The sequence below is a fragment of the Drosophila innubila genome, assembly GCF_004354385.1.
Source record: "Drosophila innubila isolate TH190305 chromosome 2L unlocalized genomic scaffold, UK_Dinn_1.0 4_B_2L, whole genome shotgun sequence".
NCBI classification, from domain to species: domain Eukaryota; kingdom Metazoa; phylum Arthropoda; class Insecta; order Diptera; family Drosophilidae; genus Drosophila; species Drosophila innubila.
Genome location: NW_022995372.1, coordinates 21032959 through 21049606, shown reverse-complemented (window position 1 = coordinate 21049606; position 16648 = coordinate 21032959). Strand labels below are relative to the sequence as shown.

The 16648-nt window shown below is 36.1% G+C and overlaps 10 protein-coding genes across 11 annotated transcripts; 2 read left to right on the top strand and 8 right to left on the bottom strand.

Annotated features, from left to right (window-relative positions):
* Nucleotides 1–1065: 1065 nt before the first annotated feature.
* LOC117780562 (non-structural maintenance of chromosome element 4) lies at nt 1066–2523 on the bottom strand. Of its 2 annotated transcripts, XM_034617134.1 has the most exons (5): nt 2333–2518; nt 2059–2276; nt 1847–2014; nt 1318–1650; nt 1066–1252 (listed from the first exon to the last, which is right to left on the bottom strand). In XM_034617134.1, the coding sequence occupies exons 1-5, from the start codon at nt 2418–2420 to the stop codon at nt 1187–1189; spliced, it is 873 nt and encodes a 290-aa protein (XP_034473025.1). In that variant the 5' UTR covers nt 2421–2518; the 3' UTR covers nt 1066–1186. The 2 variants fall into 2 exon arrangements, with proteins under 2 accessions (XP_034473025.1, XP_034473026.1); XM_034617135.1 differs by lacking the exon at nt 1066–1252 and having other exon boundaries at nt 1452–1650; nt 1847–1995; nt 2333–2523.
* Nucleotides 2524–2658: 135 nt separating this feature from the next.
* LOC117781750 (U6 snRNA-associated Sm-like protein LSm4) lies at nt 2659–3485 on the bottom strand. Its single transcript, XM_034618568.1, has 4 exons — nt 3468–3485; nt 3359–3400; nt 3195–3293; nt 2659–3061 (listed from the first exon to the last, which is right to left on the bottom strand). The coding sequence occupies exons 1-4, from the start codon at nt 3468–3470 to the stop codon at nt 2741–2743; spliced, it is 465 nt and encodes a 154-aa protein (XP_034474459.1). The 5' UTR covers nt 3471–3485; the 3' UTR covers nt 2659–2740.
* A 197-nt stretch (nt 3486–3682) lies between these two features.
* LOC117779998 (NAD-dependent protein deacetylase Sirt6) lies at nt 3683–5030 on the bottom strand. Its single transcript, XM_034616361.1, has 5 exons — nt 4885–5030; nt 4682–4809; nt 4199–4621; nt 4013–4136; nt 3683–3952 (listed from the first exon to the last, which is right to left on the bottom strand). The coding sequence occupies exons 1-5, from the start codon at nt 4948–4950 to the stop codon at nt 3683–3685; spliced, it is 1011 nt and encodes a 336-aa protein (XP_034472252.1). The 5' UTR covers nt 4951–5030.
* An 89-nt stretch (nt 5031–5119) lies between these two features.
* Nucleotides 5120–6456, top strand: LOC117781499 (methionine aminopeptidase 1D, mitochondrial). Its single transcript, XM_034618269.1, has 3 exons — nt 5120–5222; nt 5422–6095; nt 6162–6456. The coding sequence occupies exons 1-3, from the start codon at nt 5125–5127 to the stop codon at nt 6356–6358; spliced, it is 969 nt and encodes a 322-aa protein (XP_034474160.1). The 5' UTR covers nt 5120–5124; the 3' UTR covers nt 6359–6456.
* On the bottom strand, nt 6359–7389 carry LOC117781500 (cilia- and flagella-associated protein 20). Its single transcript, XM_034618270.1, has 2 exons — nt 6947–7389; nt 6359–6885 (listed from the first exon to the last, which is right to left on the bottom strand). The coding sequence occupies exons 1-2, from the start codon at nt 7220–7222 to the stop codon at nt 6562–6564; spliced, it is 600 nt and encodes a 199-aa protein (XP_034474161.1). The 5' UTR covers nt 7223–7389; the 3' UTR covers nt 6359–6561.
* Nucleotides 7390–7673: 284 nt separating this feature from the next.
* On the bottom strand, nt 7674–8873 carry LOC117781621 (CD2 antigen cytoplasmic tail-binding protein 2 homolog). The gene is made up of 3 exons (XM_034618405.1): nt 8659–8873; nt 8409–8601; nt 7674–8349 (listed from the first exon to the last, which is right to left on the bottom strand). Exons 1-3 carry the CDS (start codon nt 8760–8762, stop codon nt 7714–7716), a joined length of 933 nt encoding a protein of 310 aa, XP_034474296.1. The 5' UTR covers nt 8763–8873; the 3' UTR covers nt 7674–7713.
* A 117-nt stretch (nt 8874–8990) lies between these two features.
* Nucleotides 8991–10021, bottom strand: LOC117781622 (COMM domain-containing protein 5). The gene is made up of 3 exons (XM_034618406.1): nt 9656–10021; nt 9415–9558; nt 8991–9351 (listed from the first exon to the last, which is right to left on the bottom strand). The coding sequence occupies exons 1-3, from the start codon at nt 9961–9963 to the stop codon at nt 9180–9182; spliced, it is 624 nt and encodes a 207-aa protein (XP_034474297.1). The 5' UTR covers nt 9964–10021; the 3' UTR covers nt 8991–9179.
* Nucleotides 10022–11136: 1115 nt separating this feature from the next.
* LOC117781012 (ER lumen protein-retaining receptor) lies at nt 11137–12434 on the bottom strand. Its single transcript, XM_034617719.1, has 2 exons — nt 12273–12434; nt 11137–12192 (listed from the first exon to the last, which is right to left on the bottom strand). Exon 2 carries the CDS (start codon nt 12111–12113, stop codon nt 11475–11477), a length of 639 nt encoding a protein of 212 aa, XP_034473610.1. The 5' UTR covers nt 12114–12192; nt 12273–12434; the 3' UTR covers nt 11137–11474.
* A 439-nt stretch (nt 12435–12873) lies between these two features.
* Nucleotides 12874–13942, top strand: LOC117780744 (small nuclear ribonucleoprotein-associated protein B). Its single transcript, XM_034617385.1, has 2 exons — nt 12874–13018; nt 13295–13942. The coding sequence occupies exons 1-2, from the start codon at nt 13016–13018 to the stop codon at nt 13886–13888; spliced, it is 597 nt and encodes a 198-aa protein (XP_034473276.1). The 5' UTR covers nt 12874–13015; the 3' UTR covers nt 13889–13942.
* Nucleotides 13943–14049: 107 nt separating this feature from the next.
* On the bottom strand, nt 14050–16411 carry LOC117780743 (WD repeat and FYVE domain-containing protein 2). Its single transcript, XM_034617384.1, has 6 exons — nt 16030–16411; nt 15613–15960; nt 15167–15279; nt 14983–15109; nt 14717–14913; nt 14050–14660 (listed from the first exon to the last, which is right to left on the bottom strand). Exons 1-6 carry the CDS (start codon nt 16188–16190, stop codon nt 14380–14382), a joined length of 1227 nt encoding a protein of 408 aa, XP_034473275.1. The 5' UTR covers nt 16191–16411; the 3' UTR covers nt 14050–14379.
* Nucleotides 16412–16648: the final 237 nt, after the last annotated feature.

Below are 16648 nucleotides of genomic sequence, written 5' to 3'. Positions count from 1 at the left end.
CTTTACACCGTTCTTCCTTGCATTGACGATACCGCTTCAATACTCCAAAACAGCCCACTGTGATATTACCTGGATAGAAACGTCTATCCATAGTTTTTTCTTCTGTAGAATTCTTGGAACTGCGAATCAATAATAATTTGATATTCAGTTGGAGCTTCCCATTTCGATTCCCATTAATTTCAGATTTGGGAAACAACTTTAATTCTCATACCGCTCAATGCACTTTCGCTTTTTTATTTGCACACATGTTATAGAACATTTGCTCCACTTTTCCCACCGATCCCAAGAGTAAAAGGTGCCCACTCTTTCGAATATACCCGGATTCCGCTGACGTGTTTGTTTGCTGACTTCACTTTCATCTGCATAGTCGCCATAATCATCGTCACTATCCTCACTTAGTTCCGATTTAACCAACATATCTGTTATGTTCCGGATATCCTCTGTATATGCACTGCATCGATAGAACAGTGCCAAGCATAACAAAAGCCTGAAACAAGTATTTGTATATTTTTTAGATGAATGTTATTTTATTTTGTTTTACACAGGTACAGGGTATCTTTGTAACCGGCATAATTTACCGAATTACTCTAAGAGCTACACATAATTTAAAATATGACTGATTAATCATGAATTTGCCAGGCGAAGGTCAACTTATGACAGTGATTAAATTATTAATGCTGTGACGAAAACACTTTGAACCGACATAAGATTACTTAAGAAGCGTTCATGTAATCAAACTAGAATTCGAATATAAAAACGTACATTGTTCACTTTACATATATACGCATATATAAATGAGTAAATGTGGATGTAACAAATTAAAACATTTGATTATCAGACGATCCTATAAAAGTATAATTTGTATTATTTAAATAAGTACGTTCACTGACCTTATCAAATGCATTCCGTTTTCGATTGTACAAAATTAATATTATTTAATTCTAGCGTTGTGCGTAGACTGCTCGTACCGTTGAAAATACCGAAACGCTACTAAATCGTTCTAAAAAATGGAAAGCCCTCTTGTCTGGACTTAAGCATTGCATCTCAGCAGGCAGAAAAGATCGATTGTGCGAGGCAGTATATCTTTATTTCGATTTGGCTGATGTGAGATGTATTCAATAACTTCAAATATGAATATTTAATAAAAATAAGTACTTATAAATCTATATTTGTATTAATCTGCTTATCAGTTTTCATCAAGATCTGCGCGCTTTAGCATAGGTTCCGTGATATTATAATGCTTGGCATATTTCTGTAAAGAAATAAATAAAAAATATTTGTTAACTATAATATAAAATTCTTAATGCCAGTACGTACCTCGCAGAGTTCAACATCTAGTCGACAAATTGCCTGATTCGAATCGTCCGTAGAAGTAGAGTGTTGTAAAGTGTTGACTGTTACATGGGGCAATCCATCAGTGCCATCCTCAATCGAAATCAGATTTTCTTTGACAAGAAATGAAATAATCAATGCATTCTGCACGGTATCCATAAAGTTATGAGGATTACAGATCAATTTGAAATACGGAATTGGTTGGTTATTTCCAGCACGATAAATACTCTTAATTTGCCTCATAACGTGATTGACTGCCGTTGAACCTTCGCCCTTGCGCTCAAGTTTGTCGCTTTGTTTTGGACGTTTTTCTTCAACCTATAAAATAACATAGTAAAATAAGAAAAGAGTATATTTGCTTTTAAATATTTTTAACGTGTTCTTAGAAACATTGGCAATAATAAGAAAAAAACCAATGGTGTTTTTTTTTTTTTTTTTTGGCAACAGAAAATATGTAAATTCGTCTCTTTTCAAAACAATCACTTGACTTACTGTATAAGGGCAATACACTTACATTCTTCGTGGATTTGCGTGCCGTTCGTTGTTTGGGAACGTGTTCTTTTGGTTTGACATCAATAAATGGTAACATTGAGGCGCTTGCAAAGAATGGAGTTCCATGCTGACATGCGAGACTGCACAGTGCATCCCAATTTTCAGCATTATCTTGAAAGACAAGATTATTCTTTATTGCGTGTAAGTAGGTTTTTCTTTGCGATTTCTACTTACAATCGCAGTGCAAAACATTCTATCTGTAAAATTCGTATTGTATTGTATGGCCTTGCCAACAACTTCATGATTACGCCGGAGCAGCTCAGTGTCCAGCACAAGTTCTGTGGAATTTGTTCTGCGCTCTTCATAGCCTTGTACAATATCGTTAGCCTTGCTCAAAATATCCTGAATGGCCGATATTGACTCTCCAAAGGAGCAGGTTTCAATCTTTTGTTCTGAAAGAATAAGCGAAATTATCATCGGATTTGGAAATCATATATTCGTCTCTTACCAATCTGGATATTTTTTTCAATTAAATCTTGCAACTCTATAATGCGTTCGTTCTCCTCAAAATTGCCTTCCTGTTGAGTTGAGTCCATGTTCTCGTTTTATTAAATATTTATCAAAATATTCTTTTATTTATGGCGGCAATGTCGAATGCTTCTTGTAAAGAGCAGCCCTATCGATAGCAAATCTTGCTCAATGTTTTAGTCGAACACTGAACCATATTATTTATATCGATACTTTGGAAAATTTATACATCGGCTAGCCGATGAATTCCCAAATAACAGCATTCTCTAGATTTGTAAATATGAATGAGCAAGGAATGTTTTTTTTAATTCTTTAATTAACAAAATGCGCATTTATATAAAAGGATGAGGTCGAAGTTTTAATCATGTCTACGATTAGTTACATTATATTACTTTCTAAGCTTATTTCCCTGTGCTAAAGGTCGATTTCCTTGCCCTGAAGGTCCAGCACGCATCCCGCCATTCCCTAAACCTCCACCAGTTGGACCACTGCGAATACCGAAATTATTTCTGTTCCCGCCGCGGGCACCTCGTTGATTTTGGTTTTGTGAAGAATTGCCGCCACGATTTTTGTTGAGTTCCGCGCGATTACGCGATTTGGCTTGAGCATCCTCCTTCACCATATCAATAACTTCATCGGGAATACGCAAATACTTGATTGTACTTCCTCGTATATAGCATTCTGGCATTCGCCAAAACCGGTCGCCATCCTGGAATAACACAAAATAATTTAATATTACTTTTTACTGCCTTTTTTTGTTGGTTTGAGTTATTGATATAGGGAACGTATTAAAATGCCGGTAAGTCCTGTGAATTTGGGATTACAGGGAAGATTGAACACACCTTTGAAGTGCAAATTACGTCGCGTAAATTAATATTCATCCAGGAGTCGCAACTTACTAAGTGTCCATTGTAAGTTTCACCATTTTTTAGCTCCACCAGCTGGCAATAAAAAATAAAATCAATTTAATACGTTTACATATTTTACAAGAGTTGTGTCTACTTACCATAGGGTGACTCTGTGCTGTTTTTAAAAGTGACAGTGGCAACTGAAAATGCAAATATTCAACATTATTATATTGTTTATTTATTGTTTGAGACGACAACATTGCTTACCATTTTTCCTTTATTTTTTATTAAAACATGCAAAGTATACTAGAGATGAGTAATTGAGGTAATAGCCAAGTTCTCAAATATCGATAGATATATTGCAAGTTGAATGAATCTATCGATTTTTGTACTGCAAAATCGAGAGATTTAAATAAGAGTAAATTAAATAAATAATTAAAAAATTACCATGGAATGAAGGACAAAATTAGTATTGAACATTTTTATTCACTTCTTTTTCGCTTTTTTAATATTTTTTCTTTAATTAACGGTATAAATTTTTCGCGGCTTTTCGATTTACTTTTTTGGAAATCCTTAAATTGCTTATCCAATCCTTTTACATATTCCTGAGACAATGTCCATTCTGAACTGTCAGATTGCTTTGTAGGATCGCTTTCTTCCGAGTACTCTGGAATTTCAATACCTAGACGTTTGCAGACTTTTGTCAATATTTCATCAATATAACTGGAAATAACGAGATGTGCTTTCTTGTCCTGTAAGTATAAAACATGTATTTAATTAGAATAAGGTACATTAAAAAATTATTCCCTTACGTGTTTTGTGGGTTGCAGGTTACATATAACAAGTTTGCCATCGTGTTTGAGATTTTTAAGAGGTAAATTGCCGCTTGGGACAATTTGAAGCGTGGTTCCCAGAGTTATATTTAAGTCGGCTATGCTAATTTACAAAAAAAATATTACATTTAAAGAAAATACTTAACAATTTGAAGCATATCTTACGTGGAATGCATAAATGCCATGTCTAAGTCACGCTCCGGGAGATTATCTTCCCAATCCAGAACGGTGTCATGCATAATTCCACCCCGGCACCTACGACTATTGCCAAGCTCGGCGGATTTGCATGGAAGCCCCAATTGCTTTTGACCCACTGTCTCCACAGCTGTTGCTCGAACGAACTGTCGTCGACACTTTTGACATTGCTCTATAAACATATTACCGTGCAACTCGGCCAAGAACTTTCTATCTAGTCCAGATTTTAAATGCAATCCATCAATGTTTTGCGAAACTATATATTGTATATACCCATGCTCAACTAGGGATCGTAGCGCCATATGAGACTTAGTAGGCTTCGCTTCATCAAAAGATGTATTAAATGTTGGCTTCTCGCCCTTTTGTTCAAGTGTCCAGACGCCCTTGGGTCCCCTGAAATACCAGATAAGAACATAAATTACAAATTTTGAAAACATTTTAATTTGTGCTTACCTAAAATCAGGAATACCAGCCGATGTGCTTATTCCTGCCCCCGTGTGCAGTACAACATGTTTAGACTCTTGTATTAAATTAGCCAACTCCTTGCATTTTTGGGTAACACTTTCTTCGCTGTCGAAATTCTATAATATTATGGATAAAATGCATAAAAACATTTAAAATTCATAACTATGCTGTATTAAATAATGGTTACTTACTTCCGGAATGCCAAGAACTCCTTTATTTTCATACGCTGACAGTCCTTCTGCATAATTGCAACTCATTTTATATGTAATTTGTTGGAAATCAAAAGCTTTGTGAAAAATTGTTTACATTTTTATTTTTGTTTACAAGAAAAATAATACTATCGCAATCAATATAAATTATCGATATTAGTTGCAATCGATAATGCGACAACTCTTCGAGCATCGACCAGCTGTTTTATGTTTTGATTTTTTATGAGCAAAATGCAATTTAGAATAGCGCAAAATGTATGGAAAAACATTAATGGCAGCGGACAATATTTACATCGGAATTTTTTCCAATTGAACAAGCGGTAAGATATAAATCTATATAAAATACTTTCCATATATTGTATCGGTTAAAGACTTTCTGATAATTCATAAGCTTTTTGCATTAAAATTTGTTTTATTAATTATGCAATTTTTATGAATATTCATGTGGGATTCAGAAATTATTCAACTGATTGAAATTGGAAAATATGCTTCCTCTTCTAATGCATCCTTGCATTACAGCGACAAGGGCAAATGGGAATTAATTAGGAGGGCCGGCAAAGTTTCGGATGAACGGATTGTGCCTGAGCATATACAGAAACCACCATACTATTTGAAGCATATGGCAGCAGGCAACACATTGGGAACACCCGAGATAAAAAATGTGGAACAATTGGAGCACATGAGGTCCAGTGGAAAATTGGCAGCACAGATACTCCGTGAATGTGGCAATATGGCTAAAATAGGAATAACCACTGATGAAATAGACGACTTTGCACACAGTCGTATCCTTTCCCACAATGCATATCCATCGCCACTGCGATATGCTGGATTTCCAAAATCGGTGTGCACTTCTATAAACAATGTAGCCTGCCACGGGATTCCCGATGATCGCCAGTTGGTTGATGGCGACATTATCAACATTGATGTCACCGTTTATCAGAATGGCTTTCATGGCGATTGCTCCGAGACTTTTCTCATTGGTGACGTTGACGAGCGTGGACGCTTCCTGGTAGACTCAACACGCGAATGCTTAAAGAACTGTATAGCCCTCTGTGGTCCCGGTGTGCCGTTCAACAAGATCGGCAAATTCATTCAGAGATTTTGCCATGAGCATAAGCTTGAATCAGTTGCAGCATTTATTGGCCATGGCATTGGAAGCTATTTTCACGGTCCGCCCGAGATATATCATTACGGTAAGCGCTTAATAAAAAATAAAAAAAACTAATTACACGTAAATTAAAACTCATTATTCAATACAGATAATGATGATCCAGGTGAAATGCAAGCAGGCATGACATTTACCATCGAGCCCATATTGTCCCTAGGTGGTGGTGATATAGGACTTTTAGAAGACGGCTGGACGGCAGTTAGTATGGATGATTCGCGCAGTGCACAATTCGAGCATACCATTTTAATTACAGAGACTGGCGTTGAAATACTCACAAATGCCGATTAATTAATGTACACATAAATGTTGAATTTTATTGCAGAGTTGAGTGAAGCGAATATTGACATAGAATTGTTAATAAATACTTATGCCGGCTTGCATGAAAATTGGTTTCCAGGTGATTGCTATAAGTTAAATAATTTGCAGATGCTTGGTTATTGGGAATAGCTAAATAGATATCCGTGCTTAAGATTGTTTCTACGGTTAAATGGTTAGCTGCAAATAGCAGTTGACTTTTGTACGGGCTTTTGTATCGGCAGGAATAGTTTAAATTCTGGGGGCAGCTCATCTTCCGAATACAGTCTATCGGAGAAATAAACACGACGTATTCGACAATTTGCATGGATCTGCACCCGCAAAGTCTCAACATAGTTGGTGCCGTAAGCTCTTCGTGTAAAGTCTGATAGATTGAATTGAATTTGATTCCATCCCTCATCCAAACGCATTGGCATTGTGCATATGAAAGGCTTTACCCGAGTGGTGGATTGATAATTGCTGGCGCGGAACCGGCGCCTCACATTCTTATCGTCAAGAACCTGTTTAATACAATAGATTTTAAGGACAACGAACTCTTGCAATTAAAGATACTGTACTTGCCTGCACTTCAAACGTAAAGTATTTCTTCATATTCTTGATTATCATCACCAGGAAGGGTAACTTGATGCCCAACGTCTTCTTTGGATCTGCCGGGCACGTTATAAACGTTGTGCTCACATTGGTTCCCACTATTTCCAGAACCAAACTCTGGATGTCATTATCAGTAATGCGCTTTATATGGCCATTGCGCACCTTCTTGTCCCATAGCTGAAGAGGCTTCGACCCAATGCTGTACAGTATCGAAAGAAATCCAGATTGGAACGTGTTTTTAAACATTTCGCGCAATTTAATATTTCTGTTGACTGTGCCGTGTCAGCGTGAACTCTAGCTTTAGCAATTTTCTATTTGGCCAGTCGTCTTTGGCCGATAAATTTTGCGCAGCCGGATTTTGTAAAAATTACGAACACAAGTACAAAAGTATACTAATTTTTCTTCTCAAGTCAATATTTTTGTAAACAACATGTGTTGCTATTGGCAACAGAGTAGAACAAAAATCTATCGGATATCTAACTATCGCCGGTCACCCTAAATATATCGATTGCATATTTTTAAATGTAATTGGTATCGTGGTCGTTTAGTTATTTTGGCCAATTAAATTAAAATTACCTTCAATTTAATGAATCGATAATTATAAGAAACACAAAATAAATATATTTTAATATATGTCATACCTCTCACAGTTATGATACACATATTCATATAAATCTTTCAGAAAAACACTTGGTACTTATATATGGATTTTAAACGGTCTGAGGTGTCTTCTTTATTCACAAGTATAAATCAAAATCTATTCTATTGCTCGAATAAAAATTAGAGTTTTCACCAACTTTTCGTACGTAAACACCATCCTTGAAGTAGTCGCCTGTTGACCAATTTAGCATTTTCTCTGTACTATACGGTCCCTGAATTTCTTCATCAGTTTGTTTCCATTTAAATTCCCACTTTATTTCATTCGTATTAGGTTCTTCCTCCTTTTCCGATGTTTTTAAGCGTTTGGACTCCTTTTCTGCAAAATCATCAGCATACATATCGAAGGACTCGCCGGCTGGCTTGCTTGTGCTTGGCAAATCCTCCAGTGTGCGCATAATCTTCTCATATGTTTCTTGATAAATATCCATGTTTCCAGTGTTTGAGAGTATTTCATTCGCCACTTCCGTTAGCTTCGAAATTTGCTGTGTTTCGTTGTTTTCAATACCAGCTTTCTTCTGCCTCAGCTTTTCCAGCGTTGTTAATTTAGGGCGCTTACGACCCAATCTTTGCAAAGACATTTGAACGCTTTCACCCGGTTTCATGAACTCAACCATTTTTCTTAAGGACACCAAGAGGTTAAATGTGGGAAGACCAGCATCTGCCGAATTTTGTTCCTCATTGTTTGGGTCAAAGTAATTCTTGTTTTTCTCTACCTACAGCGTATATAAATTAATAGTTATTTGAATGTTTATTTGGCATGTAGCGAACCTACCTTAACCCAGTCAATGTTATCCAGCCAGTTATCCTTAATTTCCGATTCCTTATTCCAATGATAGTGACCATCCTTATCGAAATGTCCCTCTTCCAGCTCTTCACGCATATTGAAAGGAGTTATCTTGACATCGTCCTCCACTTTGCCTACACCATCCTCCCCACCTTCGATGTCACTATCATTAAGATTGTCCCTGTAACATATATGAAATTGTTAAAGTGCTGCTCTAATGTATTTTTGTAATATTCACCGTTCGTAGTCATCGGAGTCCTCTTCATCCGAGTCCAGCGTGTGCTTCTTTTTAAACATTTCACTGTCGGCAAGGCCAAAATTCTGCTTTCTTTTTGATGCCATTGTTGAATAAATTGTGCAGTGTACTCCTATTTGTTATTTTATTGAGTCACTAAGAGAAAATTAAAAACACAAGTTTTCAGTTTTCATTTGTTGTTTGCCTTTCTTGTTGTGGCTCACTTGGTTCCAGTTCTTTTCAAAGAACTACTTTTGAGCCGATCCAACCATGGTGTAATAACGTTGAGGTTCACACTAGTCGTATTTTGTAAGGCTAAATAAAAAGTTTCTGCATTTACGAATTTCAAAAGAAATATTTTATTAAATTTTTTTATTATTAATCAACAAAGAAATATACGTACCAAATAATACTAATATAATTTGTTATCCGTAATCTGAGCCTGCTTCCCCATTAATGATATTAAAATGCTAACACTTATACAAATGGAAAATAAATAAATATATATACGAGTATTTCATTTACTAGAACTGTTTTAATACAGGCCGATTCTGCAAGGATTGCAATTCGCTTAGTAACATGGCCACATTGTAACGCAAGCGTTGAAACATGGATAATGGCAATTCCAAAGTTCGGTATTCCCCATTTACTAATTTAAAGTGCAGCACTATGGTAGGTTTATCCAGTTGAGCCATCCTGAAAAGTAACAAATGCATTATTACATGCTTTATACGACAAAAGGAAGTGTGTGAATCTTACTTGGAGGTCAATGAAATATTAATTCGCCACTGCATGTCTAGCATTTTCGCTCTTTCCATTTTAGTATCCGCAAAGTTTTTACTTAGCGTTGTGCGATGGTTTAGGAGCACCTTAGCAAGATCCTCCACACAGGTATCTGGCAGGCTAAAGAATAAATACAATTACATTTGTGATAATAAAATGTGACGCACTGTTACGCAGTGTGAACCTAGCATAAGAATCGATTTAAAGGGCAATTTACCTCAAATCGTCAGTTAAGCATTGACGTAGTTCATGATCCTTTACAATGCCTTTTGAATATCGCAAATAAATTTGCATTATTAGCAAGACCATTGTAAACAACTCACAGAAATTCTTGGGTACTTCGTGACCTGCATTTTTTAGTTTGTTTATTGCAAGGGCTAAAACATCGGGAGACGACTTTTTTGTTTCTATATAATGCACAGATACTTGGATTAATACTCGTAGCGCTGATTTAGTTAACTGTGGAATATATATTGAGTAAGGCTTGACGCTCTTTAAAATATGATAACGAAAGTTTGAAGACATTTTTTATAATTCCTTTTTACTGATTTTGTTCAGTTCGATAATACAATTGAACTAGTTAAATATAGCGATGAGCGGTGTTTATTTACGTTCAATAAACAAAATCATCGCATTATATCGTTTATAAATATCATAGAGGCTCACTGTTTCCAACTTAGCTATTTTATATATAGTTTTGTCTATTTTCAAATTTCGATTGCTACAAAATTTTGAAAATTGCTATTAGCAGAAAATCTGTCTATTTGGTTTATATATTCAGCTATGTTTTGCTATCAATAATTTTTTAAAGCTACGCAGAAGTGAAAGTGAACTTAAATGATTTCCAGTAGAAAAGCTATCTTTTCCTTTAAAAAGTTGCCAGCACTGGGTAGCTTGTAAAACCGTAGAATAAAGAGCGATATTTTCGTCTGGAAAAAATTATATTTAAAAGAACTTAATGATTTTGACTAAATTAGATTTGCTTGGGAAACCACAACAAATTTATAATTACTGATGTGTCACAATTTATTACAAAAAAAAAAAACCCATAATGCTGACAAATAGAATACCTTTTTAAAGTTTTTTTTATTTTGCCAAATATTAAAATTTTTCAAAAATTTTGTTTTAGTCCACAATTTGGTAGTCAAGTTTAGAACACGTCTAAGACATTTAAAACGATTACATGTATAAATATTATTTTTTGTTAAGCAAATTATGTTTACAAATATCGGAAGAATATTATTGGCTTAAAATCAATTTTTAATGCATTGTAGCGGTCAAATTATTTAAGATAATTCAAATTGCAAGATAAAGTTTGCTCATTCCCGACAGGCAAATAGTATGTTTTATGAATTTACTATAACTATAATAGTGTAAACGATAGTGTTATGATAATGTGAATACATATATGCTCATTTATATTCTATATCTAAAGGGTTATAAAAGACTTCAGCACATTATCGAATTCGACTCGAAACTCTCATAAAATTGCTGGTCTTATTAATTTGTAAAGTAAATTATAATTAGTGCACATTTTGATTTGGTTGTAGGAATAAACGAGGTAAGATAATCAAATTACCATATAATTACATATATATGTACGTGAGTAGCTAAATTCTTATGTACAGACGATCAGATATACGCTGATAAGCTGTTATGTATTATGTAGGCAGGCAGATGGAAATCATAATGAATAAATAGAATTTGTACATTATTTGTATACTTTAATAATTTGCATGAGTTGGTATTTGCATATTTTATAGGGCCACAGTTAAATTTCTTATTTTCTTTAAACTAATGCAACACAAAAATGTTCCCTTTCGATATACAATATCATTTAATATATATATATTTTCGTTTTATTTTTTTTTTTTGTGATCTTTTTATGTGAATAAGAACTACTATTAACGCTTAGCCAAGCGGTCCGCATCTTCAATATTGCTGTCCTCTCCAAACTCCTCTGCCTCCCTCCGCTGCATCTGAAGCGACGGCACCAACACACGCACACACACACGTATGGAATTAATTGCTGCTATTTATGCTGGCAGCTGTAGCTTTTTGCCTTTGAGCACTTTGGTAATATAAAGATAGAAGAAATCGCAATACAATATGGTTTGAACGATTCCCGCAAAGATCGCAATCAGATCATAATGTGACTCCACCATGTAACGATATACCCAGTTCAGCAGATACAGAGCACGATACGAGCCAAGAGCAAAAAGATAATGGCTTGTTATAGATTCAGCCTCTCCCGTCTTGCTCACCAAGAACAGCTGCGGCAGAATGGCCACGGATTCCAAATAGATGGAGAATGTCCAGAGCACTTCCATCAACGTAAACTCATGATTAACCACCAATGAGAGTAGAGCGCATGGAATCAGCAAGAATTCAATACGGAAAGAATCATGATTGTGATCGTAGGTCGCCTTAAATTTCACATACATCAAGTAAACCGTGGCGCCCGATGTGGCCAAGAAGAGCACCTTCATCACCGAGTTGTAGAGGCTGACGTATGTGGTGAACAGGTCGAGATAGCGTGTCAAATAAACGATAGCGAATAATATCTGAGACTTGCCAGATATGCCAGCGCATGATCTTGTCTTCCATATTTTAAGTAATAGTATTATTATGGCAAATACATGCGATAAATCTCCAGCGAACCGAAAAATATTCATTCTGAATGATTTGTCAGCGTTTTTTTTTTTAAGTGTAAATGTTCTTGCTCTTGTTGTTGCTTGATTATTGCGCTGACACCTTGAATTGGACGAAACGAAAAAGAAATTGGTTATTATTTTGCCACACGTCTACTTGTTTGAATATTTTAAATACCGTACCTTACAGTCTACTGTATTTGTTTAATTTTCACTTGTTTTGCCAACGAGTTAAAACTTTTTGGTGTTGTGCCGCCTATATGTACGTAGAATGTCGGCACAAAAGAGAGAAACAAAGAGAGCCAAAGTGACGTGGCCACATACATATATGAGCGTCCAAATTGTGAACACAAGTTTTTAGCTCTTGCCAGCCAGGGCAGCTGAAGTAATCGATTACCTAATTATGGTATCAAATTTAAAGCAACTTAAAAAAAAAACGCTACGCAAGTAAAGTAAAGTGCAACTTAAAACATTGTTTTAAGATTATTTCACGACATTGGCATTTTTAACATAGTGTTAACAGTGATAATAAAGCGGGACCTTAAAGCGAACTATATGATCTATTTTCAAGAACTAGTTCGGTTTGTCTGTAATTTATTTTAGCGAATTTCTCGGAACCTTTTGATTCAGCTAGGGATGGATAGTGGTATCCACGAAAATGACGATATTGATATCCGATATTGTATCGCTTATCATATCGAAAATAGAATATCAAAGTAAATATCGGCAGCACCGCAGAGTAAAATATCGCCACTCAACATCGATATAGTATCGATATCGCCGTGTTGAATCCCATCCCTAGTTCAGCTCTTTGATTGGGGACGCAGAATTTTGATTGGCCATTTTATTTTCACATAATCTGCAAACGTTTTCCGTGTTTGGAATATTATTACTTTCGGAATAAATAATAATAAAGCTCTGCCAAAATGGTAAGTTTTAAAAATTGCATAAATAACATACGCATTTATAAGCACATTTATGATTATTTTTATGCGTCTTCATATAACACATTTATGCCGGCCATGCTTGTTTGTTGTTAATGTTTATATACATACAAAAATACATATTCAGCGGTGTTTCAGAACTACAAAGCAACTAAAAACCAAACAAAAACCCATACGATTTTGTTGTTTTTCGTTTGTTTTACATTTCAGGAACACACCTGATTTATTACTTTTTAACCATGTTTTTTCTTTACTTTGTAGACTATTGGCAAGAATAATAAAATGATTCAGCACCTGAATTACCGGGTCCGAATAGTACTGCAGGATTCGCGGACGTTCATCGGAACTTTCAAGGCATTTGATAAGCATATGAACCTTATATTGGGAGACTGTGAAGAGTTCCGTAAAATTCGCTCGAAGAACTCCAAGGTACCCGAACGGGAGGAGAAGCGAGTACTAGGATTTGTGCTTTTGCGAGGGGAAAACATTGTTTCACTAACCGTCGAGGGACCACCGCCACCAGAAGAAGGTCTTCCCCGTGTACCCATACCAGGCGCTGCTCCAGGTCCAGGTCTTGGTCGAGTCGCTGGTCGTGGTGTACCCATGAACATATCGTCAGTGCCCGCTGGCTTACAAGGTCCAGTTAGAGGTGTGGGAGGTCCTGCCCAACAGCATATGGCGCCAATGGGACGCGGTGTTCCCAGAGCTCCAATGATGGGCGCACCTCCACCAGGTCTTATTCCCGGCGGTATGCCGTCGATGCCAGGCGGTATGGGACGAGGCGCACCGCCACCAATGAGAGGACCACCACCAATGATGCGTGGCGCACCACCGCCAGGTCGAGGTGGCTATTAAATAACTACGATTCTGCGTTTATCTTTTTAGTAAATAAAAAATTTCCGAAAATAATCGTCATTCTGTATTCATTACAGTCAAGTATTTTTTCCAAGTCCTTTTAAATTGAATTTACATATGATTGTGAAGTTCACACTAATGAATTAGTGAAACATGTTGAATAATACAGACAATATTTGATTTTATTGATATCCATGGATTTTAGTTTTACATCAATAGCAATCTGATGAAAATGTAACTTATGCATATGCATACATACTTTATGTGTATATATTAAATAATTATATATACGTTTTATGTTAAACATTGCTTATATTGTAGAAGTGCTCCAACTCGGCGCTGTCATGCCGTCGCTTTTCTTCAATACTTACATATTTACTCGTATTTGGTTTTAATAATTCGTTTCATACAATACAACAAAATAGTTCGTTATTTTTTTTTTTTTTTAGAAATTGAAACGCCAAGTTTGCGTAAACATGGTAATATTAATATTACACCCAAATAGTGGACAAATCCCACACTTTGATAAGTCGATCCTGTCCAACAGTCAAAAGACGTTTTCTCTCTTCGTCCAAATCCATATGCACAATGCAATGTTTGGCATCATGGAAGGATGCCAAAGAAGGACGCTCCACAGTCTGTAGCTGTTTGTAGCAAGGATCGCAGCAGCGGACATCATATTCAAATCCCATTATTGGTATATTGATGCGATTGGTGGAACAATTGTCGCAAACAGCTTTGCCACAGTGACGGCAATGATGTTGTCGAATGCCTGCAACAAGAAATATCATCAAGTATTTGTTAAATTTAGTTAGCAATACGATTTACCCAATTGCTTTTGATCCATCATCGATCGGAAGTTCCAGAAAAATGGTCTAGAGCAGAGCTGACAGTTATTGGACTCCACCCAGCCAGGCACCTCCTTCCGCATAGCGTTCATTTCCCAGAAAACAACCACAGAATCTTCGCCACAAGTAATCAATTGTTGTGTGTGGTTTGCATATGCCAACGCCGAGACTTTGTTACTAAAAATACAAAATATGAGATTTATTAACAAGGTTAACAGTTGTCTTATGATTTCATTTGATGCTTACTTGTGTCCTTGCAACTCGTAGATAGTGCCTCGTTTGCCACCAACATCCCACACAATTACGGATTGATCGCACGCACCGCTGAACAATAACTGTGGACCTTCAACCCATCGCAAGCACCTAATGCCAGCTAAAACAGACCTTTGCTATTATTTAAATAAATATATAAAGTGATAAACAAGTTTACCAGTATGCCCTTTGAATGTTGTGATTAGCTGCACGCCCGATGTGTCGCAACGTAGCATCGTTATTTGACCGGCATGATCTCCAATAAAAGCGTATTTGGCCAAAGCATCAAACCTTCAAAGAGCAAAGATTACTCATGATAAGTCACTTTTAAAATATGAATAATATTCACTTTTTTAAACGATTTAATCGCGGTTTTGATAAGAGTTGATTCATATTTTAGGGCGTTGCACGAAAAAATGCTCTTTCTATCATAAAGATATTTTTTATAAATAAAATGATGTACAAGTAGTTTTTTTGACTTTTTTTTGTCTTTGTCAAAAGAATTATATAAGTATCTCCGATCAACATCAACAACCGATATAGTCATATCCTATGATATCTCATTTTAAGATATAATAATATAACATATCCCCATCAAAGTCAAGATTAGAGTTACAAACTTACTGAAGAGCAGTGCATGGTGTCTCAAAATTGTATCCGCCCACTCGAGTTCCCGATTCCGTACAGTGGTACGCAAACTGTTTATCTTTGCCAGCAGAGAGTATCCAGTTATGGGTTTTCGAAAATACAACGGCCACGACTCGACCCTGATGCGATAAATAATCGCGGATGAACGATAAGCGATTGCAGTCCTCCGAGAGAGTGTATTGGGTAACGGTGCCATTGTCTTGTCCAACGTACAATTGTCGCAACTCCTGAACATATTCAATTGCCGTACAGCCAGAGGGCATATACTGACAAATACTGGGCCAGTATTGTCCGGAATCGCGTTTAAGCCACACACGCACAGTTCTATATGTAAAAGTAATTTAATTAAAATGAACTTACTGTTGTTTGCATTTGTTTAGTGTTTACACTTACTTATCATCTGAAACGCTAATTACACCATTTTCACCAGGTATTAAAATAGCTGCATTTACATCGTCCCCGCTGCCTTCAAGTTTACTGAGCAATTCCGGCTTTTTAGTCGACAAAAAGCGGTCATTGTTGCTGCGCTGTGCTGGTTTTATCTCGGCTGCCATTCTTTCACTGAGAGAGAGTTGAAAGCTCTATGTGTATAACAAATACTTGGGGCACAATCTGTGTGTGAGTCTGTGCGAATGATATTGGTCAACAAACGCAGATAAGCGTATGCTTTTATCGTTGTCCGCAACTTATTTTAAATTTGTTTAACCGAATGAATGAATCACAAATAAACTTAATACATCCAAAATTACGATCAGTGTGACCCCACGACAACAATGCCTAATTTGACTCTTAATTAAACAATACAAATTGGGGTAGCACTTATCAAGCGTAGGACTATCGATATCGTGGTTATTCGATTTTTGTACAATTTATATTATTTATTGGTGAAACAAATTGAAAATTTATTTTAGCTATTAGATTTTTTTAAGTTAACTTATTTCTTATAAATCGCGTCGATTCCACAAGCAGTAAGATAAATGAAAACTTCGCTCGATTTAAATTCACAAATTTG

Coding starts and splice junctions, on each gene's coding strand:
- LOC117781499 (XM_034618269.1), top strand. CDS start 5,125: ATGAGCAAAATGCAATTTAGAATAGCGCAAAATGTATGGAAAAACATT. Junction 5,223..5,421: donor TTTTTCCAATTGAACAAGCG/GTAAGATATAAA, acceptor CTTGCATTACAG/CGACAAGGGCAAATGGGAAT. Junction 6,096..6,161: donor GCCCGAGATATATCATTACG/GTAAGCGCTTAA, acceptor TATTCAATACAG/ATAATGATGATCCAGGTGAA.
- LOC117781621 (XM_034618405.1), bottom strand. CDS start 8,762: ATGGCATCAAAAAGAAAGCAGAATTTTGGCCTTGCCGACAGTGAAATG. Junction 8,602..8,658: donor GACTCCGATGACTACGAACG/GTGAATATTACA, acceptor TATATGTTACAG/GGACAATCTTAATGATAGTG. Junction 8,350..8,408: donor ATAACATTGACTGGGTTAAG/GTAGGTTCGCTA, acceptor TATACGCTGTAG/GTAGAGAAAAACAAGAATTA.
- LOC117781012 (XM_034617719.1), bottom strand. CDS start 12,113: ATGAATATTTTTCGGTTCGCTGGAGATTTATCGCATGTATTTGCCATA.
- LOC117780743 (XM_034617384.1), bottom strand. CDS start 16,190: ATGGCAGCCGAGATAAAACCAGCACAGCGCAGCAACAATGACCGCTTT. Junction 15,280..15,612: donor ACACCATGCACTGCTCTTCA/GTAAGTTTGTAA, acceptor TGCTCTTTGAAG/GTTTGATGCTTTGGCCAAAT. Junction 14,914..14,982: donor TACGAGTTGCAAGGACACAA/GTAAGCATCAAA, acceptor TTGTATTTTTAG/TAACAAAGTCTCGGCGTTGG.
- LOC117780562 (XM_034617134.1), bottom strand. CDS start 2,420: ATGGACTCAACTCAACAGGAAGGCAATTTTGAGGAGAACGAACGCATT. Junction 1,651..1,846: donor CACGCAAATCCACGAAGAAT/GTAAGTGTATTG, acceptor GTTATTTTATAG/GTTGAAGAAAAACGTCCAAA. Junction 1,253..1,317: donor TAGATGTTGAACTCTGCGAG/GTACGTACTGGC, acceptor ATTTCTTTACAG/AAATATGCCAAGCATTATAA.
- LOC117781622 (XM_034618406.1), bottom strand. CDS start 9,963: ATGTCTTCAAACTTTCGTTATCATATTTTAAAGAGCGTCAAGCCTTAC. Junction 9,559..9,655: donor TGCTTAACTGACGATTTGAG/GTAAATTGCCCT, acceptor TTTATTCTTTAG/CCTGCCAGATACCTGTGTGG. Junction 9,352..9,414: donor AATATTTCATTGACCTCCAA/GTAAGATTCACA, acceptor GTTACTTTTCAG/GATGGCTCAACTGGATAAAC.
- LOC117779998 (XM_034616361.1), bottom strand. CDS start 4,950: ATGAGTTGCAATTATGCAGAAGGACTGTCAGCGTATGAAAATAAAGGA. Junction 4,810..4,884: donor GAGTTCTTGGCATTCCGGAA/GTAAGTAACCAT, acceptor ATAATATTATAG/AATTTCGACAGCGAAGAAAG. Junction 4,137..4,198: donor ATGGCATTTATGCATTCCAC/GTAAGATATGCT, acceptor TTTGTAAATTAG/CATAGCCGACTTAAATATAA.
- LOC117781500 (XM_034618270.1), bottom strand. CDS start 7,222: ATGTTTAAAAACACGTTCCAATCTGGATTTCTTTCGATACTGTACAGC. Junction 6,886..6,946: donor ACTTTACGTTTGAAGTGCAG/GCAAGTACAGTA, acceptor TGTATTAAACAG/GTTCTTGACGATAAGAATGT.
- LOC117781750 (XM_034618568.1), bottom strand. Junction 3,294..3,358: donor CAGCACAGAGTCACCCTATG/GTAAGTAGACAC, acceptor TTTTATTGCCAG/CTGGTGGAGCTAAAAAATGG. Junction 3,062..3,194: donor ACGTAATTTGCACTTCAAAG/GTGTGTTCAATC, acceptor GTGTTATTCCAG/GATGGCGACCGGTTTTGGCG.